At 48.6% G+C, this 27,513-nt stretch overlaps 10 protein-coding genes across 10 annotated transcripts; 5 read left to right on the forward strand and 5 right to left on the reverse strand.

Moving 5' to 3' along the window:
- Positions 1-1,429: 1,429 nt before the first annotated feature.
- Positions 1,430-3,472, reverse strand: VTN77DRAFT_7000 (uncharacterized protein; the record flags this gene model as incomplete). Its single annotated transcript, XM_069423342.1, has 5 exons — positions 1,430-1,674; positions 1,731-2,239; positions 2,326-3,103; positions 3,182-3,382; positions 3,445-3,472. The coding sequence occupies 5 exons, from the start codon at positions 3,470-3,472 to the stop codon at positions 1,430-1,432; spliced, it is 1,761 nt and encodes a 586-aa protein (XP_069275757.1).
- A 3,708-nt stretch (positions 3,473-7,180) lies between these two features.
- VTN77DRAFT_7001 (uncharacterized protein) lies at positions 7,181-9,214 on the forward strand (the record flags this gene model as incomplete). Its single annotated transcript, XM_069423343.1, has 1 exon — positions 7,181-9,214. One exon carries the CDS (start codon positions 7,181-7,183, stop codon positions 9,212-9,214), a length of 2,034 nt encoding a protein of 677 aa, XP_069275758.1.
- Positions 9,215-9,780: 566 nt separating this feature from the next.
- On the reverse strand, positions 9,781-10,351 carry VTN77DRAFT_7002 (mitochondrial 54S ribosomal protein mL60; the record flags this gene model as incomplete). Its single annotated transcript, XM_069423344.1, has 3 exons — positions 9,781-9,833; positions 9,931-10,163; positions 10,311-10,351. The coding sequence occupies 3 exons, from the start codon at positions 10,349-10,351 to the stop codon at positions 9,781-9,783; spliced, it is 327 nt and encodes a 108-aa protein (XP_069275759.1).
- A 410-nt stretch (positions 10,352-10,761) lies between these two features.
- Positions 10,762-12,115, forward strand: VTN77DRAFT_7003 (uncharacterized protein; the record flags this gene model as incomplete). Its single annotated transcript, XM_069423345.1, has 4 exons — positions 10,762-10,960; positions 11,019-11,037; positions 11,141-11,251; positions 11,302-12,115. The coding sequence occupies 4 exons, from the start codon at positions 10,762-10,764 to the stop codon at positions 12,113-12,115; spliced, it is 1,143 nt and encodes a 380-aa protein (XP_069275760.1).
- A 268-nt stretch (positions 12,116-12,383) lies between these two features.
- On the forward strand, positions 12,384-14,084 carry VTN77DRAFT_7004 (uncharacterized protein; the record flags this gene model as incomplete). Its single annotated transcript, XM_069423346.1, has 1 exon — positions 12,384-14,084. One exon carries the CDS (start codon positions 12,384-12,386, stop codon positions 14,082-14,084), a length of 1,701 nt encoding a protein of 566 aa, XP_069275761.1.
- Positions 14,085-14,491: 407 nt separating this feature from the next.
- Positions 14,492-16,542, reverse strand: VTN77DRAFT_7005 (uncharacterized protein; the record flags this gene model as incomplete). The annotated part of the gene is made up of 4 exons (XM_069423347.1): positions 14,492-15,599; positions 15,655-16,133; positions 16,198-16,274; positions 16,335-16,542. 4 exons carry the CDS (start codon positions 16,540-16,542, stop codon positions 14,492-14,494), a joined length of 1,872 nt encoding a protein of 623 aa, XP_069275762.1.
- Positions 16,543-17,580: 1,038 nt separating this feature from the next.
- VTN77DRAFT_7006 (uncharacterized protein) lies at positions 17,581-19,270 on the reverse strand (the record flags this gene model as incomplete). The annotated part of the gene is made up of 8 exons (XM_069423348.1): positions 17,581-17,887; positions 17,941-18,092; positions 18,146-18,186; positions 18,234-18,303; positions 18,353-18,725; positions 18,782-19,030; positions 19,097-19,157; positions 19,219-19,270. The coding sequence occupies 8 exons, from the start codon at positions 19,268-19,270 to the stop codon at positions 17,581-17,583; spliced, it is 1,305 nt and encodes a 434-aa protein (XP_069275763.1).
- Positions 19,271-20,159: 889 nt separating this feature from the next.
- On the forward strand, positions 20,160-21,575 carry VTN77DRAFT_7007 (uncharacterized protein; the record flags this gene model as incomplete). The annotated part of the gene is made up of 2 exons (XM_069423349.1): positions 20,160-20,207; positions 20,271-21,575. The coding sequence occupies 2 exons, from the start codon at positions 20,160-20,162 to the stop codon at positions 21,573-21,575; spliced, it is 1,353 nt and encodes a 450-aa protein (XP_069275764.1).
- A 925-nt stretch (positions 21,576-22,500) lies between these two features.
- VTN77DRAFT_7008 (uncharacterized protein) lies at positions 22,501-23,155 on the forward strand (the record flags this gene model as incomplete). Its single annotated transcript, XM_069423350.1, has 3 exons — positions 22,501-22,583; positions 22,665-22,788; positions 22,931-23,155. The coding sequence occupies 3 exons, from the start codon at positions 22,501-22,503 to the stop codon at positions 23,153-23,155; spliced, it is 432 nt and encodes a 143-aa protein (XP_069275765.1).
- A 1,983-nt stretch (positions 23,156-25,138) lies between these two features.
- On the reverse strand, positions 25,139-26,371 carry VTN77DRAFT_7009 (uncharacterized protein; the record flags this gene model as incomplete). The annotated part of the gene is made up of 1 exon (XM_069423351.1): positions 25,139-26,371. The coding sequence occupies one exon, from the start codon at positions 26,369-26,371 to the stop codon at positions 25,139-25,141; it is 1,233 nt and encodes a 410-aa protein (XP_069275766.1).
- Positions 26,372-27,513: the final 1,142 nt, after the last annotated feature.

Genomic DNA, 27,513 nt, shown 5'->3' on the forward strand with positions numbered 1-27,513 from the left:
CAAAATTGGATCTTTCAGATCTTGATCTTGATCTTGGATCGCCTCGCGTCGATCGTTCCAGAGATCTGAAAAGTAGATTGGGTTTGGGCCAATCACGACTGCGGAAGTGCTGCACGGGCAAGAACGGCCTCAATGGAAGCATGCAGGAACCGAAAGAACCGAAGGAAACGCCAAACGTGCTGTGGCTGGTTCAGCCACAGCTGGTGGCAATTATCGTTACCGCCAGTTTGGTATCTTGACCTGTCGACCATCGTTTATCGATTTACGAGTAAGCCGCCACCCCCTTGCATTCTTAAAATACTTCGGTTTGACTCTACAAACTCACCATCATGGCAAAAAGGCAAACGGAAGTGCTTGGGTATGTGATATAGGTACAGTACGTGATCATGTAGTGCTCGATCTAGGTACTGGTACAGTATGTTACAGCAGGAGGCCCGTAAGATTCTCATAGGAATGTTGTACTCCATACTCAGCTATAAGCGAACCAGAGCAATTCCCGAACACTCCCTTATCAACGGTCATAGACGGCGCGATTCACAGCCCCAGACGTACCTTACCGCCTTGCAAAAACAACCTCCGGTCAGAGTCATTGGTTCTCGAAGGAGAAACGCCATGACTAGACTAATCACCTTGCAGAATTCTAGGGAAAAAGAAGTCTCTTCACTGTGAATGTTATTTTCTTGAGGGGTTTAACTAATAGTCAAGGCCAAATGATGGGGCTCTGCTCTCAAGATTGCCATACTACCCCAGCACATCGACGATATGAAAAAGGTACTCAGTACAGAGGTATTAATCCGCCGGATTGAACTACCACGTGACTAGAACGGGTATCCTGCGCTTGCTGCTTTACTGCCACTCAGCTCTCCCTCTGCTCCCCTGTGCTCCCCCGTGCTGGCCCCATGCTTCCCTCCTGCTCCTTCCTGCTTCTGCTCTACTTCCTCTAACTACTTTCAATTCTTGCCAACTACCATCTGGTTGCAACTACTGCCTAGGCTGACCGCCAGGATGGGATGGGATTCCCATCCCATCAAAATCGGGACAAAGTCTTCGCAAAGAATGGGAGATGGGAATTTCCCTTTTAAGAGTAAATGGGAATAGAAATTTCCTATAAGTGTCTTCCCTGCTAGCCGCCTCCACAACTAGCGCACGGGGGAGAAGGTATTCCGGACTACCAACTCCCATATGGGTGGAGTCTTTTGCGCCCTCGGCGCTCACCTCCGCTTAGGAGACTGTAGTGCTCACCCCCCAAGCTCCTCGTAATAGTATTTATCCGCAGAACTAGTTAACCAAAAGCAACTTCCACTCGCCTTCCTCTCTTTTCATTCTCAGTAACATTAAAGCTATGAGGACATGAGTCAATTAACAGCGCGGAGTTGGATTCAACGGTCTCCCGGCTTTGTAGCTCATAGTTCGATAAACAGAAGGTCTCTCAGTTGTCCTGGAGCGTGCTGTCCTCTTCACGAAGACTTAACCTGCTCAGTTCTCCATCGACCTGTTGGACCAAAGACTTCTCATGATTTTTTCCTGATGAGAGGGAGCGGAGATTTCGAACCCGCTTTGGTAAGGAATTCATTGCATCCACCAAAGCCCGTCGGTGACTGATGATTTCTTCATCATCAACAACCTTCTTGCCGCGAAAAGAACGGAAAATCAATTTGGACCTCTTTTCCTTATCTTTATTGGTGATAAGTGTGTCATCTTTCCATTAAAGGGCATATTGATATACTCACCAGCTCCCGCCAAAGTAATCCTGTGCTCAATTTGCTCCCATTCAAGGCCAGATTCCACAAACGCAATTGCAATGTAATCATATGGCTTCGAATAGGGTGGACCAGCGGCTCCGACTGGAGGATCAAAGATCTTCTTCTTCCCGATCAAGCTGTCAATTTCATTGCATCGACTCCAATTTTGTCCATCTCCGACTTCTGCTTTTTTGCACTCTGCTCCGATCCAGCTCTCTACGTCGTATTTGAAGATACTTTCAAACTCCAAGCCCATACGATCTTTGATGGCGTCCGCCTCATGCATCAAACTCAACCTGTAGGTGAGTTGGTCATACATTTTCTCAGCATAGTCTGCCTCACACTCTTCGTTCTTTTCAAACATGCGACGTAACCTTCTATGCAAAACCCCATTGGAGGCAAGCTCGTCCAACCCAGGGAAAGACGCCAGATACCCTCGTCCAAGACTTTTTACGAGTCGATCTTTGTCGAGAGTCCCAACCTTGCTGCGAGCCCGGCTATGTGTCAGCCGTGCAGACGAGTTGTAGGTCGTTTCAATTTGGGGTTGGCCGTTTGCGTCTAATTGTGGTGTCAAGTCACTGACGGGATCAGCTTTGTGATCAATTGGTAATGTTCGGAGAGATTCCCTGCGCTCCCTGTAAGAGCGAAGGGGCAATCCAGAGCGGCGTCTGTATTCAGTTTCCCAATCGTCGTCCTGGGCTGAAAAATGCATTTCATGGCGTATGCAAAATAGTCTAGTTGCTTCAAGGAGTCAAAAATGGATGCAGCGAGCTGTATATATGTCGGATGGCATCGGATTTCATCTTCAATGAACACAGATTCTTCGATGCCGATCAGGCACTGGAGAATTGCAGACGCAACCCGACTGCCGCTGGCGCGTCCAACAGTTTTACTCAGAGGCCAAGATAGAGTCTCCCGTTGAGGGCCGCTAGCAGTGATGGCACTCACATTCAGCATGGGTTCGTCGTTGAGGCCGGAACTAACAATCCAACCACCAGAATAGCAGGATGTCATGATAAGAGTAACTGAGAGATGTCGAGGTAAGACCCTTTTCACGTGTTGTATGTGTAATCTCGGCCCATTTGCCGGATCACCATCACCTCCAACTTGAACACCATATGTGTCGGGATCACCGTGCCCAAATATGAAAATAAGTAACGGCTCATTCTCCTTGGCGGCAATCCTGGCTTGCTCACGAAGAGTGCAGATAAATCTGTCCAGCAACTCTTTTCGAGGCACAATACGTAGGTTTCCTGAATTCTGGATTTGTGGCAGCGTATCTTCATCCAGGACCACTCGTCTCTCTTGAAGAGGGTTACCGTGAGCGTATTCGTGGTACTTCTTGACGAGATCATTCGGATCTTCACATGTCAGCCATACTTGCTGTGACAAGGGAAGACTGTCTGGAAAGTGATCTGTATTCTCATGGTCACTCATACATCGCTTATCAAATGGTTGGGGTGCCTTACGCGCGGGCGAGAGAAGATGATGGAAAAGATAGAAATCTGAAATGAACCAGCCATCGTGCTGGGGACTGGCTTGATCCTGAAAATCAGTGATCCCACACAGCCCAATGATCCTGGTCCTTGGTTGCACATCAGGAGGACAATGGGTCACGAATTCCATGTCAGCAAGGTCCGCTGAGGTGCCCGTCCTGCAGCCGACAGCGAAAAACTTATGTATGCTTCAGGCCTTATCTTACTCATTAGTCCAGATGCTTCTGTAGACATGTGCGGAGACAATGAGAAGGTAGGGAACAAAATTGAATTTGGGCAATTAACAGGTGGAAGTCAGTTAGATGCTTTTTGTGGTTTAGACTGAGGTAGGAGAAACTACATTGTAAATGAGGTTTTGATGGGGAAAACAACTTGGATGCTGCTTCTATAGCAGAAAACTTCAAATGAAATTCTAACTGACCAATCTGTACCTTCCTGTTAATTTTTTGATGGTGATATTGTTAATATGGTTGACAACAAAACCGTTTGGGTGAGATGCAGCTTCTAAGATCAAGAAGATGAAGAGAAATGATGACATTGTGCCTGTCATTCATGGGCATGTACCATGCCCGTAATGGAAAGCTACTGTCAGGGCCGACCCAAGGATACAAAACACTAACCTTGCACCGTAATTTGCTGCGCTGGTGCCTACGGCTTCCCAGGCATGTTTGTGTGATGGCTCTTACAAATAGAATGAATCCGTTTGGTAGCTATCGAACTAAGATCCAAAGCTGAGGAAGAAAAGAAGAGAAGAGATTCTTGAAGGCGTGGAGGGGTTGATGACATCTACGAAATTCTGCGGGTACAACCACATGTTGCCCTATAAACCGCCTTCCTGATTCGACCCTGTAAGCGTCGCGAGCTCAATGCCGTGACAGTTTGGTAGGCTCATGAGCAGAGGCACAAGGAGCAGTACATGAAGAAGATTCTTCTGAAAAGCAGTGTTCAAAGCTGTTAGGCTGAGTCGTTTGCGCAGTATGAGATTGAGGTTGCTGATTTAAGTCCTCTGCAGCAGAACCAACTGCTTATCGTTATTATATCATCCAGTCACTTTACTGAGATCAATTCTTAAAACGATTGTAGAGTCCTTGAGGCAAGACTCCTTATCATGCAAAGGCTCAGCTATTATAAGTTGTCTCCACAGGCTCTAATTATTAAGAATTACATATAGTTACAGAGAGAAAGCTCTAGAGGATTAAAGAACTCCGGTAAGTATATATCCTAACGGGGCTGAGGGTTTAAGTCTGAGTCTAGTATTGTCACAACTCAGGCAATATGAATCAAATCAGATCATATTGATAGCAATCAAAGATTCGAAGTTAGGGAAAGGAAGAAGAAAAGAAAAAATACAAATACTGTGGGAGGAGGCGTTTGATATAGCAGTCAAGCGAGCTTACCCTTTCCTAATTAGGAAGCCACCCACGTGACTGTCACGTAGACAGTTAGACTATGCCGTCACAAGTAGAGTAGAACATAGAGGTAGATTTCTGGACGTTTTGGCGGGCAGATTTGCGGGAACCTTCATGGAAATATTGGTGTTCATATTAATAGTAGGCAATTTAGTGGCTTAGGGAATACACTGATAAGCATAATCGTGGACCGCCATCAATATCTACCTATCCAAGTCCACACCAGGCAAGGGGCAAGGAGAACATAGTCCACCTGAACTCGTTGGGCAAGAGCGTGGAGGGATACCTGCAATTGAGTGGCTGCAAGAATGGCAAATCGGGTGCGGAAAACAGCATGGACAGTAGCCATTCTTGGTAGTCCTTTTGCCGTCTTATTGTTTAATGGAGAATTTTGACTATTATAGAGCTCTATAGCACTATAGTCTATATATAATTACTATAATACTATCATGAGTGCTTACTAATTAGTTCTTATTAAGTGTTTCTAATTTGTAAAATCCCAAATTAAGCCGAATGCTCAAAATAGCCCTAAGGATCACAGTAGCCTTCCATGGGTCTATTGAGAATTGAATATGCATAAATATCAAAAATGCAGGATGCTTGATTGTACGTCTAACAGAATCAAGTTAGAAAATTATGGTGGCTCTGAAAGTACGCCTCTGACTTTCTGGAGGAGCATATTGTGTAATTATAGCCTTAAAGCCAACTTAAGCATAGTTCTCAATGATTACTGTACCCTATCCACAGAAGCCGGGGGTAGCTTAAGCCTATCCGAAATATCTCTAGGGAATGGGTCAAACCTAGCCAGTGGTGAGAATTTTCAGCGCAACTGACTGGGGCGTCTTGCTAATTTTAATCCCCCTTCACCTTTGAGAACGGTTTGATCAACTCCTTCTGGAATATAGTCGTATCGTGCAAGAACTTTACGATGTAGTCAGTAGAGAGACAGCTCATACCTATCTACAGACAGTTATTACAAGAAGACTGATTCTCCATAGCAGAATTTTAAAGGCTATGAGTGGTGACCATGTAGAACTAGAAGATCCTTGTGACAGCGCAGCTCAATTCAACTGTCAATTCGACGTCCCCCATATCACGTGGCTGTTTCCTAATTAGGAAAGGGTCAGTCCGCTTGGCTGCTATATCAAACATCTCCTCCCACAGTCTTCGTAGTTCTCTCTTCTTCTTCTTGTCTCTAGCTTCGAATCTTAGTTAGATAGCTACCAAATGGATTCCTTTCATTTGACTGAGCCGTGACAATCCTATTCTATGGATGGACTAGCTAGATATGGAGCACTATAAAAAGATGACAACTATAACTATAGGCTTAGTAGAAGTATCTATAGCTACATCTGCAACCAATAGAAACTTTCCAGAACATATAGGCTAGGCAGAATATCCTTGCCAGATTCTCCCAGGATAAGAGCTAAGAAAAGCCACCACTAATAGCAAGTATATAGTAAGGAGAGCAAATTTAGTATAAGTTGACTGGGCTTGCTCTCCCAGCTATGGTCTCCTGGGATAGTATGGCCAGAAGTGAACCACCCTATAATGGACTGCAATAAAAATAGTATGGAAGCGCTTTATGGGCAAGTTGACCCTTCTCGAGATTTCTTGAGCCAGAAAATAACACCTATACTTTAAGATCCATTTTATGAAGGGGTGCAGGGTTGACTGATATGTCAGGATTGGTCAGTAGTGCACATATGGTGATCTGCACGTTGAAACGACACTCTGGTGGCCTATCTGCCTAACATGCAGGTGTTTTAACACGTTAGCTTCTAGAGCCTGCTGTAGTGCTGTTGCTGGCTACCCTGCTACTCTCCTTAGCTTCTGCAAGCTGTCTCTGGCTGTCCATTGCTCCTGTTGTACTCGGTCACGTGATAAGTTTAAGCAGCCATGCTGCCCGAGCAGAACTAAACGGTTGCGAGCTATGTTCGATTTGGTGTACAACTATAATAGGTACACAAGATGGTCAACTCCTTAACAGCTTTCCACGACAAGGCATTTCCTCTTTGGAATTACGAGGCAAGACATTTCGAAGTCCATATCTACCAACAAGTTCAAATAGGGTGAGCGCCTTGAAGACGTGACACTGTTTATCTAATTCCACCAGTTATGGTCCAATACGATATTGTCCTCTTTTGTCACGATTGCCCTAATGACGAGCAAAAGCTCTACATACCTCACCGCAGTTTATATACGCAGCTACTTCCCTGCGAACCATATTCTGCGATTAATGACGCTTACAAAGCTGCTTGCTTGATTACTTTTACCGTGATGATAACTTTGCAATTGTTGGTTAATTGTCCTTATGGTCTCACCTGACTGCGTCCTGAACCGGTAGCGCCTGCTAAAAAGAAGTCTACGTTCCTTCCCTTTATATCATCACGTCGAGATTTGGCATGGCAACACTAGCAAAACCAAAATGAAATGCCGAGTTCCGTTCGAACTATTCTTCTCTATCTCCCAGGCATCATCATTATGACAGCTAGTTGATTGGCGTTATATCAACACATTCTGCGTCTTGCGCATGGCGCCGCTCTCTCCCCGACAAGGACATCCTCCATTCCCTCCTCCACGACCGCCAAAAGGACCGCCGGGTGGCGTTCCTGTAGAGGTTACAAAGCTGATAAGCCTCAAGGTCTTCCTTCTCTTATTCTTAGGAACAGCTGGTATCTTTTGTTTTGCAATTCTCTTCTGGAAAACTGGGTCCTTCCTTCGTCGCTTTACCCGAGGACGGATTTTCCGCGAACGCAAGCTCAGCACTACGCGCTATGTCAAGACCTGGTATGGCTGGATACCGCAGGAGGAACACGAGGCAAGAAAGAAAAGGTTAAGGCAACGCTGGAGGAGGCTGCGCAAGTGGACGTCATGGAAATCCTCGCACGACGACTACCGCTGGGTTTGGTGGGACCCGTCTCTCGAGTACACCCAGAAGCATATCGACGACCAAAGAATACTTCGATGGGTTCCCAGATGTATGCGAAGCTATGAATATCAGACAGCAAACTCGATCTGGAATCCAGGGCCCCCCGCAGACGGCGCAGAGATGGAGAGTGATAAAAAACGGAAAAGTTATCCTCTTTTTGATGGGAATCAAGAGCATTCGGACACTCAACCACTGGCAGCATACGATCGAGAAGCAAATTCTCTTGTCACAGGTGGTCTCATGTACGATGGATTATCCGGCACCCCTTCGAAATATCTCACATTTCCACTGTACCACCGACGGTTGAAGAGAGCACCTCGAGCTGCCTTACCTCACAGTGAAACAGTCCAACATCAATGTTTTCCAGCTCGTCTGACGTTTCTCGGCTCTGGACGAACGCTTGGTAGGAAATATCAGAGAATTGACGACTCTAAAAGCCGTGGCCCACCTCCGAGAAACGAGCTAAGGTGTACCTTGAGTAGTGATACTCGAATTACCAGGAAATATAGAGCATGGTCTGCGCGCATGCAGGTGGAAGGTTTTAAGAAGGCAATGTTCCGACAACGTGGGTTTATGGGTCGGCCTGGAAGCCCGCTTTCTGAATTTCTTAGCAGTGTCTCAGAGCAAGGCGCTTCTCCAGGGCAAATGCGTGCCAGCATACCTATGCTGAGGTCAACAGAGGAATCGCCTGACGGAAATCACGTTTTTTCTCGTCCAGCTGGCAATGGCATTCCTCTGTTACCGCCTCAAGCGGTCACAACAACTTCTGCTCCTTCGGTGCCTCAAAAACCGAGGTCGTCATGCCCCTGTGACGACCCTGAACTGGCTGAACCACAGCAGCAGAAGGTATTCCAGATTTCCAAGCAAAAGAGAGCAGCCAGGCGAACACTCCCTTTAGGGCTTAGACTGACTGACTCGGAAATTCGCCTACTTTTTAGTTTGGATCGGAAACTAGAATGGCTGCTGAGCGAGTGCGATCCAGGTCGAAAACCATTTCACTTCGCAACCCTTCCAAACCATTGGCTGAATCCAAATACGTGGATTGTTTATGACCCGCCTTCCCGTGTCTCAAATGACGCCAGACGTCGATATGGCGATCCTCGGTTTAATGTACCGTTCCCAGATCCGTATGCTGAGCCAAGAAGGAGGAAATATCCTGTAACTTCCCACAAAAGAGCTTATACGCCGCGCATCGACTCTTGGAGGATTGCCGTCAACAGAGAACGCAGATCTGCTGGTCTACGAGATTTCCTCAAGACAGTGGAGCTGTTCGACAGTTCGGCTGATGAACCGCCAGATGGGCATGTCGATCCAGCCAGTTGGATTCTGCCCAAGCCACCACAAGGGTTTGGCATGTCGACACGCCAGAGGAACGCTTACTATGAAGGAGGCGCAGGTTGGCAAGAGAAATTAGATGAGTGGCAAAAGGTTGACCGACTGTACCGGGTCCGGAAAGTTATCTGCGAAGGCAAAGTCAATCGAGGAAGAGTGAGAGAGATAGTATGCGGTATCGGGAGGATGTCCCAGGCACCCGTTAAGAAGAGAGGTTGTAGTTCAGCTTCAAGTCTGGGAAGGCAGCATGACATTGAGAAGCAACGGAGACAAGCACGATCTGGGAGTGGAGCGCTGCAGTAGGGTTGACGCGACCAGACTATTGCACCGGTGATCGCAATGGCGGAGACGGAGGGGCCGTTGTATAGGAGCCTATTTGCTTGTTGAGGACAAAGCATCTCAAGAAGTTGGATATGTTTTAATCAAAGTCCGATCATCGTCCCGACGTGTACTATTTTTACGACAGGAACTATGCACGCTCCTTTCTGTTTAGATAGTGCTTGGGACAGTTGGGAATTGAGACATTTGTAAACCTCGATTCCAGTAAGAGTCTAGAATTTAATCTGTGCCAAGATACGAACAAACGCCGAAAATGTTCATGAAAGCAGCAGCCGAAAACTCCTTTTTGTTCTCCCAAGATCCACCGTCTGGCATCTCTGATAGACGACATGAGGATTCTGATGTACAATATAGTACAGAAAAAGTAGACGACGTCTCCAAAATGCATTGCATTGCATTGCATTGCGCATATAGCAGGTATATCTGACCGCGCCCGGGGTAGATAGAGGGGCTGGCTCCGAGGAATTCCCTTCCATGTTGCATGTATAATATCGGGTGGTTTCCCAAGGAGGACCTTTTCTTTTCTTTCTTTAGAAACCAGGAGGATTCAACCGCTGGCTCACTCGCGTCCATTTCGGAAGCTCTATATAGTCACATGCGTCAGCCTTCCTTCAATGAAACCATATCCACAATCACACCAGACGAGCATGCTCGTCGTTGGGAGGTGGGGGAGCACTCACTATGAATCCCCTTCCGATAATTCCTCTCCTTCCGGTCGTAGATAGTGTACTTGTCCCGCGGCAGCATCTCCTGCTCCCGCGGCATCTCTGCGTACCACCGCTCCACGGATTTGGTTTGTGGCATGCCGTTGTTCTGCAGCGCCGCGGCAACCGTGTCGACGACCTTGTCGACGGCGCGGAGGCGCTTGCGTTGGCGCGCTTTTTGCGTGGGGGAGAGACGCCAGGGGATTTTCCTGTTATATCATATCAGATGAATGAGGTTAGCTTAACTTCAGCAGAGCAGTCTTTTCGATATGGGCGGGATAGAACTGGACAGGAGTATTTTTCTTCTGGCGTGAACGGAGAAAAAGAACAGGTACAGGGACAGGACAGGCACATACCAGAGCAGACCCCCCAGAAGGGGCGATGTGGGCTTGAACATGATGATGTTGATGATGTCAGTCCAGACTTGAAAAGGAAGAAATGAATTGGAGTTATGCTGTCATGCAGCACGTCTTCGCTGACGAGCTATCGGAAGTCAATCGATTTTAGTCGGAGGTGCGGAATAATCTCTTTGCTGGCCCGTGCGCAGTCTCCGCGGTGTCTTGCTTTGGAGGCATGGCCGCACGGGTCCCGGACTTTGGCGATGAGTGGGCGGAGAGGAACTGCCTAGTAACTATAACTATTAAAGCTCCAATGCAGATGTGTTACCTAACATTTTCTGGGGCCCCTGGCTGAATCGCTCTATTCTTGTTCCTCGTTCTCTTCCACGGTTGTTATTCTCTTCTCCAATTGTATCATGCCTATGGACTTGCGCTGACGCGCCGCGGTTAACCGCACGCAAGTTAACCAATGCCTCTCGGCGCGACAGCGGACCGGCCCTCTGCCTGGTGGAGGGCCGGCTCCTCGACGACCATGTTCGAAGTCGGCGCCTTGTGCCGTGCGTTTCTGTTTACTGTCTGTACTGTGGAGGTCAATGGCTTGGAGGCGTTCACGGAACTGCTTGATTCTAGACGGGATCCGTCTAAGAGGACACGGGGGTTGGTGACAGGTATGGGAACTTAGGATCTTGGATCAATCGATTGCTAACAGTCATGCTCTTGCTGCAGTGGCGAACCACATTAGCGTGTACGTCCATACAGTACGATAATGGAGTGATCGCTCAAGGCCTCGGGTTGCGCGATGACAGAGGCAAATAGCTGACCCGGCTTTTTTCTCTGGGGGATAACAGGCTGGATGATCCGCTCATGTGGGGAGTGCTGCCTCTCCGATACCACTTTAACCTCCCTTCTTACGATCGACGATGGGCGTTTGGGAGCCATGATATTTGCTTCCAGAATCGGTAGGACAAGCTGTCGTTTACAAATGAGTTTCTGGGTTGACGACATGCAGGGCGACCTCCGCGTTCTTTACCATGGGCCAGGTCCTTCCTACGCACCGCCTTGCACACTCTCCTCATGGCGGACTCTTCCAACCCACCATGACTCAGGCGATCCGATTGCTATCCAAAGGGCCGTTTCCTGCGGATCCTCATGCGGCACCCGCCGAGCGGCAGCGCTGGAGTTTACAAAACGTCTGCGTTGACCCGTTTTCGGATCTGCCTACTGCATATACCACTACCGGCGAAGACTCCCACCTAGCTCCCTCAGCGTACGCTTGCAATTCGTACTCGTGGATACACATTTTCCCAGAGGGAAAGATCCACCAGTCGCCGCAGAAGATTATGCGCTATTTCAAATGGGGAGTCTCCAGGCTCATCCTCGAACCGCCAGAATGTCCTGATGTGGTGCCCATCTGGATTGAAGGCACGGACGAGGTCATGCACGAAAGTCGTCAGTTCCCGCGATTCCTTCCGCGACCTTTTAAAAAGATCAGCGTCACTTTTGGAAAGAAAGTAGACACGGAGGCTGTCTTTGGTGATCTGAGACGGCGCTGGCATGAGCTAAAGGCGAAGGCTGAGAAAGCCGATCCCTCTTTGGCCGACGCTCCGCTGGGTGTGTTGAATGAGGATCTGATGTATGGACAGGAAGCAGTTGAGCTGCGAAAAGAATGCACCAGGAAGGTCCGAGATTTAGTCCTCGAGGTTAGGCGGTCCAGAGGTCTGCCTGATGAAGACCCCAAGGCTAGTCTGGTGGATACCTGGATGAAGGAAGGGCCGAAGAGAGAAGGGAAGATGAAAGACGAATCTTGGGTGCGGGATACCTAGATTTGTTCGAACATGGTCCTTGCCTTAGGTATCCCTGAGCCAGTGGTTGCCAATAAAGTTCTCTTCCTGTGTATAAGTGAAATATGTAAATTTGATATTAAAAAGGCAGTGTTGGTTGAGTCATCGAGGTATGTCCTATCGATTGCTCTCATTGGACAGACGGTGGCGAGGCTCTCGGTAAGCGGCGCCTTATTTTAATCTTATCCGTTGTCCGCCTCATCAAGGCTTCAACCACGCTCTGTCACACCTTTTCCCGACGCTCTTCTCTATGCCCAAAAAGCACAATAAATACCCGTCAGTCAAACCGGTCAATCCTGTCCATCCGTCTTTATTAAGTTCGTCCAACGATCGTCATCGCCATGGCGGGTCGAGTTCCGGTTCATCACGCTCGGTCAACGATCTCATCCAGCACCTCCGTCGCACCCAGGTGTCCAAACCTGCAGCTGGAGAAGGCTCCGTGAACTCTTCCGGTGTTGTGCCGAGAACCGTTCATCCGTCGATCAGAAATATCCTCGAGCTTCCTGAGACCCCCCCGCCACGACCCCGCCCCAATGCTCATTCTGCGATCGGGCGACGAGTGCGAAGGACGCCTGGTCCGCCTCCGCCCTCGAGCTGGCTCGAAGGCAGTTCGTCCGATTCGCAGAGGGGGAGAACTGAACCAGAAGTAATCGCTGTAGGCAGCGGGCAGGCACTATACCGTCTGGAGCGACTTCCGGGTGTTACGTTCCCATCGAAGCGCAGTCTACAACACACTGTCTTAATGTCTATGGCACTGAATTGGACTTGGCACCTGGAATACGATGGCACATTCCTGGCGGAACTTCCTAATCGGATGAAGATGCTTCTCTTGAGTTACATTGCGCTATACTCGAGGGATCTTCCCTTGAGAACACGCATGCAGGGGCTCCATCCTCTTTTCTTAAAGCAATCCGACAGCGAGACTGTGGCAGAGCCAGAGATCACGCGACTGGACCTGAGCGGGGCGATAGGACGGTGGATTAATTTAAAGCAGCTGAACAGTCAACTGATTATCTCCCAACACGACGCGCCGGGAGCGTGCAAACCCGAGGAAGCTGTCCCATCGTTGTGGGATGCCGAATCGGACTCTGAAGATCATCCTACACCACCTCTATTAAAGTCTCCAACCCAGACTTTACGTTTCGAGAACCTGAAGTTCTTGTCCCTGGCGCATCCAGATCCGGCCAGCGCCAGTTGGAGTTCCCTCCTTAACCTTCTCTCCCACATTTCGACGCTCACGCACCTTTCTCTAGCCTATTGGCCTGTTCCAACGCTTAAACCAAGCTCGATCAACGCTCGGTTACGACACCCTAATCATAAATCGTCGTCCTTTTCCTACGGCGGCACAGACACGTACTCTGCTTCTGAGGGTAACTGGGCAGAAGCGTCCGGGGTCCTACGAAAGCTGTCGAGGGCGACGTACTGTTTGAAATGGCTGGACTTGGAAGGATGTGGAGAATGGTTCGGTGCCCTGAGCTGGAACGGGATTGGTGCAGACGGGGAAGTCTACAGCTCTCCTGGGCCTGAATGGACCGGGTCGTGGAGAGATATCGAGTGGGTTGGCCTAGGGCCAGGCTGGCTACCAGAGAAGTCTCCAATAGCCGATGATGACGGTACAGGATTTCCCGCCCATTCCCTAGAAGTCAGGAACGGCAGACCTCTCTCCGCATCTATTCATGCTCCTGCTGGCCGTGGCAGTGTTGACGACAACGCATCTTCCTCCGACCCAGCTCTCGCCAGGGACGTCGAAGCCGAACGGACCAAGTACAGAAAAGCCAAGGAGCTAGAAGCATACGAGAACGTACTACGAAAGGCCCGCGAGGTTGAGAAACACGTCCATCGCATCAGGAAAGAACGCGGCGGGAAATGGGTCCATTTCTCCTTTGGCGGGGATGGCGAGGAGGAGAGGGTCCTCCTTGAGCGGACGATGAAGCGTATAGATGAGCGGTAAATATGTAGATATCTTATATATATGCGGTTCTGAGGCTATATATAAGGCACTATAGCGAAGCAGTCTGGCTGGTCTTTTCGACTATGGTGATCGAGTTGCTAGAGTCGCTCAATTATTACATATATACTCCATATGTTCTTGCAGAAACCTCGCTATGACAAGCGACCTGTCCTGTCTACCTCGGTGCATTCATAAAATCCTAGGTACTATTCTGGTCGTGCTCGATTTATATTTAAATGTATATCACTTGCGTAAAGCAAGTGAATTTTCTTTTCTGTTGTATCTACCTATCCACGTGGTATCAATTCAATAAATAAACAGAAGTATCCACACGAACCCTTGAACCTCGAGCATTACCTACCTAAGCACATACAGAAAAAAAATTGTCATTTGTTTTATTTAGGTATTTACTTCCGACGCCCCTTATTGAACGTCTTCAACGGGTCCACTTTACCGGCAGCCTTCTTCTTCCCCCGCCCACGATTCCTCTCTCTTGCCTTGCGGATCCGATTCTCGCTCGTCTTGCGCAGCCCCACGAATCCAATATCCTCCTTCGTCAGGCCCTTCTTCCCTTTCGCCGGCAGCAGGTAGTCCGGCACGTGCTTCAGGTGCGGCTGGATGCGCGCTGCGCGCAGCTCCCCGTCGTGCCGCAGGTGGCGCAGCTCCTCGGGGTTCTCTTCGAAGTGCCGCCGCAGCTTCTCGGATTTGATCAGCTCTTGTCGGATTTCGCGCGCGCGGGCTTCCTGGATGGCGAGCCGGGTGACCGCGCGTAGGGCGTCGGTCATGCGGTATCGGAAGGCTTCGACCTGCTTCATTTCGAATTGGTAGGGTTTGACCTCGTGGCCCAGTTTGGCCTGGCGTTTGACGATTTTGGCTAGGACGGCCTCGTCGTGTTGGCATGTTGGGAAGCTGGTCGGTTTGTGTTTGCCGAATTGGTCGGCTGGGACTACGAACGAGAGTGCCATCCCGGTCTTGCCGGCTCGGCCAGTTCGGCCAATGCGGTGGGTGTACGACTTGGATGTGGTCGGTAGGTCGAAGTTGAGGACACAGGCAACGTTCTGGAAATCGATGCCCCGGGAGATACCGTAATCCTTCTGCTTCCCAGACAGCTTTTGCTTCTTGTTTGGACGTTCTTCTACGTGCTCTTCCTCCTCCTCCTCGCTGGACTCGGATTCCTCCGCATCCTCGAGCTTCGACTCCCCATTTTCATCCGCATTGCCATTGCTAGACGATTTAGACTTTTTCGACGAACTAGGCCTCGTCCCGAGAACTTCCTGGTCATCGGCAGCGATGATAATGTCGTAGACGCCCTTGTTGAATTCTTGGACGACGTGGATGCGTGAATTGGCCGGCAATTCCGAATTGAGCACACAACTCTTGATCCCGAACTGTTCCAAGAAGAGCTTGAGGCGGTAGCATCGGTCGATGTCGCCGACAAAGATGATGGTTTTGCCCTTGACGAGCTGTAATTTGAATATGACGTAGGTGAGGAGGAATTTCTCGTCTTCCGCACATCTGTTGCGAGATTAGTAGACATCCCTGGTATGTGGATAGCTGAGGAACTACTTACCTGACCACGAATTGACGAATACCGGAACCTTCATCCTCCTTCTCATGTAATTTGAGGATCACCGGACTTCGACAGAACAATCCTTTCAGCGTGTCGACTTCCGACGTCAATGTCGCACTCATGAGAAACGTCTGGACCCCCCGAGGAACGGCCTTGGCGAGCGCACGCATGTCATCCTCGTAACCGTAAGAGAGAACCAAATCCGCCTCGTCTATTACCAGCTGAGTGAGGCTGTTCAATGAGAGCGCCGAGCTGTTGACGTTGGCGAGGACCCGAGCGGGCGTCGAGATGACAATGTCCGGAAAGTCCGCCAGCATCGCCCGCTGGACTGCATCGGAGACCTTCTGCGTGAGATTGACGGAGCGCACATCTTTCCCGCAGAAGGAGGAGAACGAAACGACAACCTGTTGCACCTGCTCTGCGAGTTCTCTCGTCGGGACAAGGATGAGGGCAGTAGTAGCTTTTAAAGAAGGGTCAGCCTGAGAGCCAATCGGTCAGCCACGACGCAGCAATCTTAGCAAGAAAAAGAATGTAGCTCCTTACAGCTTTCTTCTGGAGAATCGATTGCAGAATCGGAAGAACATATGCGGCCGTTTTCCCAGAACCAGTTTTCGCACGAGCTGAACATTCATTAGCAACAATACACAGAAAACATTTCCTCCAAAACAAAAATCAATTACCTAAAATATCCTTCCCCTCAAGCGCCAACGGAATAGCTTGCGCCTGGACGAGCGTCGGTTTCGAGAAATTCTCTTTCACCAGGGCTTGGCGGAGCCGCGGGTCGAGATTCAGGCTCTCGAAGCTGATTTCTTTCGCGCTTGCGGCGTTGGCGTCGTCGGGGCCTGCTTCTGTGGAAGGTACATCGTTGGCATCTAATTTACGTTTCATGGCGACTGTCCCGTTCTTCTCTTTGTTTGACTGGGAACAGCTGGAGAATTGGATTTGGTGGTGTTGACGCAGCCGGCGATTGATAAAGCGTTCATTCGAATCAAAAGTTTTGGTGATAGCAAAATCGGTCGGGCCGCCATATTCTCCGGTCTCACCGCCCGGCTGCCTTCTTATATCAACCTTAGTCGGTATTTCCGTTTCTATTTCCATCTCAAACTCGCAAACCCTATTCTCTCCGATCATCTATCATTCACAAACCTAGTGTGACTATTTATTTACTCTTTTATTTTTTATTTTTTTTTACTATTTTTTTTGCATTTTGCGCCCTCATTGGGGGCACTCATCACGAGCATACAGTCTAGATACGGTCATTTGAGGCCGAGGTTTCTGGGATATCAAAGTTTGATGAGGATAGCGATTGTCATAACTAATAGGAAATTGATGCAAAACAATACAAAAAAAGAAAATAGAAAGAAAAAAGACAAAAGAAAAAAAAAAGAAACGAAACTAGACTCAGACTGGTTCTGAAATGGGGGATTGATTGTGCAAAATGTGCAAAACGCATACATCTGTTTCGTTCATTCTTGTTTTCAATTCCCGAGCGTAAATGAGCTGCCTTACATCATTTGATGTAGCACAGGCAAGATTCTGTCGATAAATTCATCCACCTCTTTGAGTTCTCCCATCAAGCGCGGACGACCCTTGGTGAAGAAGAAGAGATGAAAGAGAAAAGGAAAAAGAAAAAAAAGGAAAAAAAAGGGAAAAAGGCAAAGAGAGAAACCAAAAGGAGCTGTAATGACAGACCAGAGTTCGATAGGACTTGATACGATGAGGACGTATTGAGAATCATCATGAAATTGCAAAACCATGACAGAGCGAGCGGATGCATATAATAGACGTATATATAGTCGGCAGAAAACATTGTTATTGCCCAATGGACGTACGTTGTGGTGAAGACAACCAGCTCGTCAACAGCTGTCCTGTCGTCGTTTTCTCGCGTTGTTCCAACCTGACCGGTTCATCAATGGAGGACACCGATTACTCCAGATTGTTCATCACATCACGCGCATATTCCTTGAGTTTTGGCAACGACTCCTTGGAAATTTTACCTATGGGCAACACTTTCTCATTATGTTCCACAGTGTAAATCTTGCCAAAGTTCAGGCGCGACATCCGATCCAGCTTCAGGTCCGGTGACCTGATCCTCACGGCTAACGGATCCTTGGACATCGGTGGCTCCCTGGAGCTGGTGTATGGCTCCGAGCCTGCGTTGTAGATGACCGCGTGGTTTGAGGGATCAAGACTCCTCTTTGCCACACCGTTTCTACTGTAAGTGAAGATCGCTCTAGGGGAATCGGTGTCAGTGATGAAGTGACCAAAGGCTTCTGGCCCACTTACAGGCACCAGGAATGTCCGTGGAAGTTCTTCACAACAACCATGCGACGGATGCTGCTATAGATCTTTTCACCGTATTTACCACTCGTCAAGGTGTCGGAGCTCTGGTGCTTCCCGCGGGCGCCCGCATTCTGGTGCCAAAGCACTGCGAAGACCTATTGTGTAAGGTTAGCTGCACTCCGACTTATTACCCGGAACCGCTTCATACTTTGCCAAACTCGAAGTATCCCTCGTCTTGGAGTTCATATCCTTCTCTACGTTAGACATGGAAGCTTGACAGTTCCAGGCTGGCTTACTTGGGTCAAGGAGTGCTCTGTCTTCGGCGTGTTCGGGGTTATAACGTCTTTCCAGAGCGGTTTCGCGTCCCTTATGATGCCTCTCAGCAGAGTTTAAGAAAGATTTCGCCGAAACTTACCTGGCTGTCGTTAGGACGACCTGGAGAGGGTTGCATCTGGCTTTCGTAGCCTCTTGCGGGAGTATCTAGGTGATGCGATTGTCTCTCCGCCCTCATAGTGTCGTCAGGAGGAAGGCTCAAATGGCGGTCAAACTCATCGGCCAGTCTGTCTGCCTCCTCAGCAGTGATGGGAGACTGATGATTGACGAAATGTCCATAACTATCCTGACGTACTTGGCGTCTTGCAGTTGTGCCGTACGAAGCTTGGGAAAGAAGGTGCCTGTCTGCACGCCCAGATTCCAAGGGATCATCGTAGGAATATCGAGACTGCGAGGCACTGAGTGTATAGTTATGTTGAGACAGATTCGGACTGGTCGGGCTACCAGGTTGCAGCCTGTAGGTAGATCATCAGCCAGGAAAGAACTATACCCACTTCTAGATGACACTTACTGGTTCGGATACTGAAATTGATGCTGATATGGTGGATATTGAAAGGTAGTGCCTGGATGTTGGCCTGTAAGATCCCCAAGTCTTTCCAAGTCATGATGATGATGATGCCTGGAACGGGAGTTTGGATCTTGAGCATCTCGAATTTCCCTAAAACCCCATGGATCTCTTATGGGGGGGATACGTGGAGGTGAACTTGGCGCAGGCGGATTGTGGTCAGGCGGATAGTAGCACGCTGTTCGAGGCGCGGTTCTATTGAAATATTTTGTCAGCTACTCGGGGCATCAACACGACGACCACTCATTATAGTGTCCATACTGTCCATACTGCTCTTCACTCTCTCCATGCGGATTGACGGTCCCCGGTGGGTAAAGAAAGCCTATTTGGATGGTAAGAACTACATGTCCTTGAATTTTTGTGACGTTTGAAAGTATACGAACCATCCTCCTGATTGACATAAGAAAAACCAACTGACTGCCATTGTGAATCCATGTTCACCACATGACATCAATCCGTTCAATAATGCAGATCCAAGAGAGTTGTAGAAGACTGACGGTCAATGTGGTCTGCAACGAAATATGTACCAGACCAGTGTGGTAGCCATACAGCCAGACGACAACATCGCGACGAAATTTGTCCTAATTATTAAGGACTTGTAGATGCGGCTCTTCACGACGACTCGAGAGTTGCAACAGCTGCTACTCCAAACCCTTGTCTGCTGCACTTCCTCCATGTGGAGAGACAGCAGCACTTGTGGTTCAGGATCATGCTGGTCAGGGTCAAAACCAGCCCATAAAAAAAGATGCGATCGTAGGTGTCATTCGAAAGGCAGCCGCTACGTCGACGGAAACTACTGCAATCGAGCATCCCGTGGGGCCAGGCTGTTGTTCATGGCATGCACTATTAGCTCATCACCACACTGTTAGCCGCCCAAAGCATGCAGCTACTGGCTGCTTGGGACAGCCGTAAGATTATGGTGTCTGACGCCCTTATCCGAAAAAGTATGGAGATGAACCCCGTTTGTAGAGCCCTCGTGGAGTTCTCGTGGAGTCCTCGTCCGCCATTTGCAGCGGGCCGATGGGAATAACATCTCCAGCACTTTTGCGGCTGGTTGCACAACAAGAGATGGAGAAAAAGGAACGACCAACCTAGACGCTTTGTTTCTGGGGGCAGCCGTGAATACTGATGCCCAGGATGCCAGCTGACCATTTCTGCCCCCGTGGAGCCAACTCAACAAGGCAGGCATGGACACACAAGCGCCCCCGCGGCAAGATATCACAGGCAGGAACCTGTGTGACCCCTGCCCGATGTTCTCATCGTTCTTTCCTGCTCAAACCACGGCAATCCAGATGGCAAACAGTTGGATTAGCATCTCGATACCATGGAGACTTCGCCAGATCATCGCGAGAATGACTCCAGCTTAGAGGAGGTAAGCCCTGAACCCTCTGCCTCTATTGAATATCTGGCTCACTATTCTTCTGCACCGGAAAAGGAGCTCTCCCACCAAAATTCAACCATATCGGAAACCGAGTCACGCACATCTTCGACAAAGTCACCGAGTTCGCTTTTCCTGCCTCTTTGTCGCTCAATATATTTCGAAACCGCCTCACTGCCTATCTTCATTAACACGATCGATGATCAGAAGAGCTCGACAACATTGGATGGGTACGATCTTACCGAGTTTCATGAGAAACTTGACAGGGGTCCAGACGCACCGTATAGCGACCAACTTGATCACATCCATGTCACTGTTGGCAAGGTGATGAAGAAACAAGATGAAGTAACAGCAAAAAGGGCACGAGCCCGCGAGCTACGTGTTGCCTTGCGAAACAAACGTGATGAAGAAGGGCATCTACGAGCAGAGCTTTTGAAAAGTCTCAATTTCGCTATTGCTATGGGGCTAGCAGGAAATGCCCACTCGATGCTTAGCATAGTGGAACGGTTTCAGACCTCCTCGGACGCCTATCTGGCTCTCGAAAATGATTACCATAAGTTAGAAGATCAGCTGGCACTGGACGAGTATGACTTGGACAAGATGGAGCAGAGACTTTCGTCATTGTTGGATCGGTTTAGGTCCCTCCCCCGGTCGAAGATACGCGACCAAGAAGGGCTTCAAAGCTCTGGTGCCGATGATGGTAATAATGATTCCTCTTCAACCTCAAGCAGCGAGTACAATAAATACCCCCCGCTGCTTTTTGAATACCTGTCTCGGGTTGGAGATGCTCGTATTCTCCGAGAACGCATTTCAAACCTTGAATGCGAACAGTTCGAAGTATCCGACAAGAAGGAATCATTATCGCGATTAGGCCTTGCGCTCGATGAGGAGTCGCAAACATTCCTATCATCTTATGAGGAGCAGAGATCGGAGCTTCAGAAGGAATTGGATGACACAGAACAGGATGTTGCGCGCTTGAAACTGGACTGTGAAGCTGACGGTCTGCTTCCTCGTTCGCTCCAAGATAACGCAACCATGCAGTTCTATCAGACTGTGAAAGAGGGGCTGCCGAAGAAAGATGATCCACTTTGGTCCTCGGAGCTCGAGGATACCTGTCCATTCTTTGAGCGAGACATGACTCAAAAATTGGGCATCCCCACATTCATCAATAAGTGGCTTCTCCATCAGCTCCGGCATTCTTCTATAGAGATCATCCGACTGAAAACATTTTTACAGCTACAGGAACTACGGAACATAGACTGGGATGAAGCCTCTATCAGCGGTTGGGTGCTGAAGTTGTGGTTCAAGGATGATACGACAGCGATCACGCCGCCACAGACACCTTCCGCTACTGGGACATGAGATACCCGCTGAGCACAAGACCTGGATACCAATGAGCCTGAAACTTCGTGCCCGTTCCTTCAGCCGAAGTACTAAGATGTTGGAGTCCTTTGTAAGACTACATTTTTGATCTATGGGTTGCTATCGAGATAAAAGCATGGATTCTTTTTCCTAGGATTACACCAACATGTTCCTTTTCCTTAGTTTCTTTTGGTGTTTTTTTATCTCCACCTGATGCATATTACAGAAATGTTCATCTGCTAGGGTTCAATTTATTTTTGGGCATCACCGCATAGAAGATGGATACGATAAAATCCTCGTCGTAAGAAAGCAGGAGGATCGGGTATCCATTACATCGGTTGAGAACCTTCCAACATACCGTTCTTCTTCTCCAATCGGGAATACATTACCGTTCATTGGCCTGAATTTGTGGTTGCCTCGTTCAGCTTCCATTAAGGGCCCGTCCTGCCAATTCCAGAATGAAGATTTATTCATTGGCGGAGTCGACAGTCGACAGTCGACAGACGACAGTGGCATAAAATTCCCGTTTTGCGATTCGTGCTCCAGCGGTGTTTTCTGACGCAACCATCGTTTTTCTAGCGGAAGGTTGCACAACTAGCAGTGGATAGCTGACCTCGCGGTACTTATCCCTGCAGGTCAACAACGAATGAGAGATCGTACGGATCAGAGATCCGAGTGAGTCCGATAGGCGACAGTGAAATGAGAGCAATGCACAAGGGAAATTGTATCGTAATGCGGCTCTGTCAGGGACAACACTGCGATGAGCCCTGGGTATTTGACAGTGTTACTGAGACTTTACCGCTTGGCGCCGCCCCTCCCCCTCCCCCTGGTTTCGCCATGTTATTTTCCAGCCAGTAATCTACTGAGTGATGGAAATGAGTCATGTGTTTCCTCAGAACCTTCCATCACACCTCGTTTTTCATGGATGAACAACGTCGAACTGCACACCTTCTCCTCGCCTCGTGCTTCGTATCATTTGAAGGGGTCCTTACCAGGGCCTTCTGTCAGGTGAGTCAAGTGAGGAAGTCTTGCCATGGCCTAGGTTACAGTGCTGCATCTCCATGGAAACCCCTGCACTAACCAGAGCAGTGGAAATCAATATCAGCCGCTGCGGACGGTTGCCCATCATATCCTTCATGAAGAAATGAAGAAACACTGTCCAAACAGTGTAGCTACCCCATATGAGGCAGCAAATGACAGCGAAGTAATAACTGTACAGTACACCAATGCTTGAACCTTCAGCTGGAGTGCAACATACCCAGTCCTGCCTTGGTTTTTATGAATCATCGCCCACTCATGCATTATTATTAATTCCTTGCATAGGTATACTTGTGGCATACTAACACGTGCTCCAGAGAGCGAGACTCCACAGTGACTCTGTCCAGTTGCAAACTTGCAACGCGTCACCAGTCGATTCCACTCTTTGCGGGCCTTTCCTACAGTACGGAGTAGTTGTGAAACGAAGCTCGACCAATGATTGCAATACCGAAAGTTGCAGATTGCTGTCCTTGGCGGAGGTCCGTGGAGAGGGAAAATCATGGCGCCTGCCTGCCTGCCGACTTCTGACCGTGTCCGCGTGACGTCTACTCCGTACTGTAGTAGCCCAAGCGGCTCAATTTAATAGCGATTCCTTGCCTGGGAGAAGAGATCGGGATATCTGCCTAAATTTACTTGGAAGGGAGGAAATCAAATCAATCATCCCGTCTACTCCATTGAGCTGAGGCCATCAATTAAATTGAAATCATACGTGTATTCTTGAAGACGTTGCAGTTCGATGCCTTGCAAGGTCCACGTATGGAATCTATGTATAGCCCTTCCTCGCTGACAATGTGGTGAGTCAACATGGCAGCATGGCCATACGTCCCAACGCGATAATGATGTGAACTTTGTCAAGTGTTTTTTTTTTTTGGTGGAGAGAGTATGTGCATGTATATATATGTATGTACTGTACACGTGTCCAGGATTCGAGAAATGCCCCATGGAGTTGATAATCCTAAGTAGTTGATTCTGCATGTATGTATTGTATTCGGAAGGAGTCGAATCACCTCCATATGATACCTCCATTGTTTGTCCCAAACCACCTGCCTATTCTGTGCGTCATCACAGAAAGGTACGTAGTGAGTCTTGATGAGTGGGTACACTGGGACCGCTCCAAGGGGATGTGGACCACGGCCCCTCTGCCCCTCTGCCCCACTGTGCCGCGCTCCCGCCCGACGTCCCGCGTCCCGCGTCCCGACAACCTTGAGTGGGACGGAGTCTAACTGGAGTCCACTCTGCCGTCTGCGTAGTAGCATCTACCTTGACTCTTAACCTTTAGGTACCAGGTATGTACTCCGTACTCCGAAGGAAAAAAAAAAGAAAGAAAGAAAAGAAAGTCAAATCAAATTCAACTAATATGCATTCTTCTTTACGTTCACTCTTTCCCCCCCACTCTCTTTGCTTTCCCATCTCCTGCATTCGATTGGGACTAATAGAAGAAGAGAGAAACCTACCAGGAATTACCTAATACCTAATACCTCAAAAAAAAATTCAAATCAAATAATTAATTGACCCAACTCACTCTGTCAACAAAGACACTAAATGGAGACGATGAACATGATAAAGACGATCTGTTTTAGATCTTTAGATCTTTATTTTGACTAACACAACACCAACAACTTAGGTATCTCTTCAGAACTCCTGCCTATATCCCTAGGTAGCGAGCTAGCTTGACACGACTTTATTTAGTAAAGACAGTAGAGACCATGGTTTGGTTAGTTGATGATAGTTGACGATAGTTCTCTAGAGAAATATAGATCGGGACGAGATGAGAATTCATCAAGCAAGCTAGGTAGGCTGCTTATATTATATACATCAGCCCAAAAATAAAATCCTGAAGGAAGGGGTCGAATCAATATGACTACATCTCTTTTCGTTGACTTGGAAGACCATAACTACCTGCCTGCTTCCACGTGTGAGTGAGATCGCTCTTACAGCAAATTAAATTAAAGTATATATATAGACCAATATGCCAACCGCCACTGCGCGGTTTGAGGGTCGAATAATGAATAAATGAACAAAAAAAAGTCAGATTAGATTAGATTACAGCAGGTGAGGTGCTCAATGAAGCATACAAACATATACATATAAAGAAAGAAAGAAAGAACCGTTCCTACGACTATGTTTGTCTAAGATAGAATATTGCAATGATATTGAAAAATGAGTGTGGGTTCATCCGATTGATGAAATTGATCAGATTGATCGATTGTGATCATGATAATTGCAGGAAGTAGGATATTCATTCAGACAAAAGAAAAAAAAAAACAAAAAAGAAGAGGAAGAAATAGTATTTCGTTTCAATTCGAGTATCGATGTCCATTTCCATTCCATTACACTCATGTGTCGTTCCATTCCATTCCATTCATTCCATTTCATTCATGTGCCATTCCATTTCATGCCTGCATCTCATCGTATCGTCAGACTAGACCGTGCTGCGTAATCGTGATACATCCATCATCCATGGCGTTCAATCAATCATATGACAAGACGCGGAAAAGTGGAAAAGTAAAATCTCATGCCTCACATCATTCAAGATCGCTGTCGCTTAAGCTATCCCTCCGTCTGTTGCGTCCCCCCTCTCGTCGATAGCCCATGCTCAGCGCTGGGAGGGGATGGTGGTACGTCTTCGTTCCCGTCCCGTCGTCCATCTCGACGGTCGAGTACTGATACTCTGAGTTGGTCCCCCGGGACGAAAAGTCTAGTGGTTCGGTGTAGCCTCCCGGGATGGAGGTGCGATGGTCCCGCCTGCGAGAACTGCTCTGGCGGGAGGAACGGTGACCTCGGCTGTGTTGACGGTGTTGTTCGCGGCGAGAGGAATGATCACGGCGAGACTCACGGCGGGACGACTGCTCACGACGAGAGGAATGCTCCCTGCGAGAATGATCGCGACGAGAGGAATGACCGCGTAAGCGGTGCTCCTCGGTCGCTTGGCTCAGGATGTCTTCGCTCCCTTCGGTGAAAGAGAATCCAGAGACACTGCGCTGATGCCCATGCCCATGCCCATGTCCACGCTCATCGGAGACCTCACTTTCGTTGTATGAGGTTGGAGGGTTGCTGGTGGTGTATTCACTTCCATAATACGTGCCCTCGGGCTCGCGATTGATCCCTCCCACACGTGCCGGTTTCTCGTTGCGATATGCTCGTACAGCCTCATTCGCCTCGCTTTCCCACTTCTCCTCCTTGCGCCTGCGGAGGAGCTTCTGCTTGGCGGCTTCCGTGAGTCTGTTCTTGCGTCTCGGCTTTTCTTCCGTCACCGTCGTCCCCGTCTCGTCCACCGTCTCAGTCGCATCTGTGACGGTGAAGCCAGTGTCGCTGTACCCAACAATACTCCCGCCGCCCAGTTTGGTGCTCTTGGTCGCATTGCTCAGTGTCCTCCCGTCAGGGCCCTTCCGGCGTAGTACCGTCGACTTGTACTCCTCCCAGTCGCCTTTGCGCCACACAAACCCGCCGTTCTTTGCCCAGAAAAAGAACCAGATGGCACCCAGCACGAAAGACGCTCCGATGATCGCAAACAAGGCCATCAGACCCGCCATGTTGATGTCGTTGGGGGGAATCGAGCCTTTTCCAAGCTGGAGAGGGGTGCTGGCAGATCGAGCAGTGAGGGTTTTGAAGGCCTCCATTGGTGAGCGTCCGTCGAGGTAGGAGATTTCTGTAGAGACATCATTGGCAGATTCTCGCTTATCGAGCGAGAGAGAAGACCCTTCCAGGGAAGACCCTTCCAGGCCTGGAATATCCTCGGATAGCATCACTGGAGGCATGGTGGGCAACGAGAATCGTCAAGAGCACGTGGCTCAAGACAAGCCCTGGGAATGTCACGCATCAGTAAGGTCTGATAGATTGGTCGATTAATCGGTAAAGAATGACTCACCCCAGATTGACGATCTGACCCGAATGCACTGGTTTGGATCCCAGAAATAATTTCGAAGTAATACGAAGTCCTCAGGAATGTGGAGATCAGATCGGCGAAGGTGAAGCGAAGTTCAACGAACTACGATTACCCACTTCGTCAACAGATCGAGCATGTCCTTCACACGCAAAGTAGGATGGATGAAGTTGTGCATAGAGGCGATAGAACTCAACTTAGAAAGCGAATACAGGGTGAGAGCTGCTGCCAGCACCCCAACTCATGGCAGCAGATAAAGAGAAATTGCGGTGGTTGACCGAATGGATTAATTGGGAGGCTGGGCGTGACGTCGTTGTTTTGGGCAGCGCGTTGTCACGGGCAACCTGCTTATGTCAGCGGCTGTCGATTGGACTATCTCCAAGGTTAGTGGAACCTGCATCACGTGTCAAACTAGCGAGATCTTGGATCCACGGATCTCGCTCGGGAGTTTAGAGAGTTTAGATAGGAGATAACGAATTTAACTGATAAAACTGTTTAGATAATAAAGCTTGTGACCTAGGCTATGTTGAATCCTAACAACCAAAATTCTGTTGAAGATCAATATCGTCATGGAGCATGCCGCATGGCATATCGTGAGACAACAATCAGAATTCATTCAAAGATCTAAAGGCCGGCTTCTAACCCATCGCTGATGGGCCACTGCTTGGCCTGAGTTATATCCAAAACGCGAGTTATAAAAAAGTCAATCAAAGGAAATACCTTCCTCACATCTCAAAATACATATTGCAAATAGAGATGTATGGTGTACACTTGACGAGGCATCTCGATGAGTAACAGGTAGATTTGAAAGCAGCAATCACCACTGGTGGCAGCACCGCAACCACAGAGATTCATACCCACGACGAGGAAGGCAAGAAGAAAGAAGTGAAAACAATGGGGTCAGGAAGCAAAAAAAAAGGACAGTCAATAAGGGGGTATAACTCTTATTTCCTCCAAAGTGCAGTTCTCAAGACAACAAGGCGCATTGGGGGGTCGGGGGTTGAGAAAGAGGGGGGG

The sequence above is a fragment of the Rasamsonia byssochlamydoides genome, assembly GCF_041956645.1.
Source record: "Rasamsonia byssochlamydoides strain NRRL 3658 unplaced genomic scaffold VTN77scaffold_55, whole genome shotgun sequence".
Lineage (NCBI taxonomy): Eukaryota > Fungi > Ascomycota > Eurotiomycetes > Eurotiales > Trichocomaceae > Rasamsonia > Rasamsonia byssochlamydoides.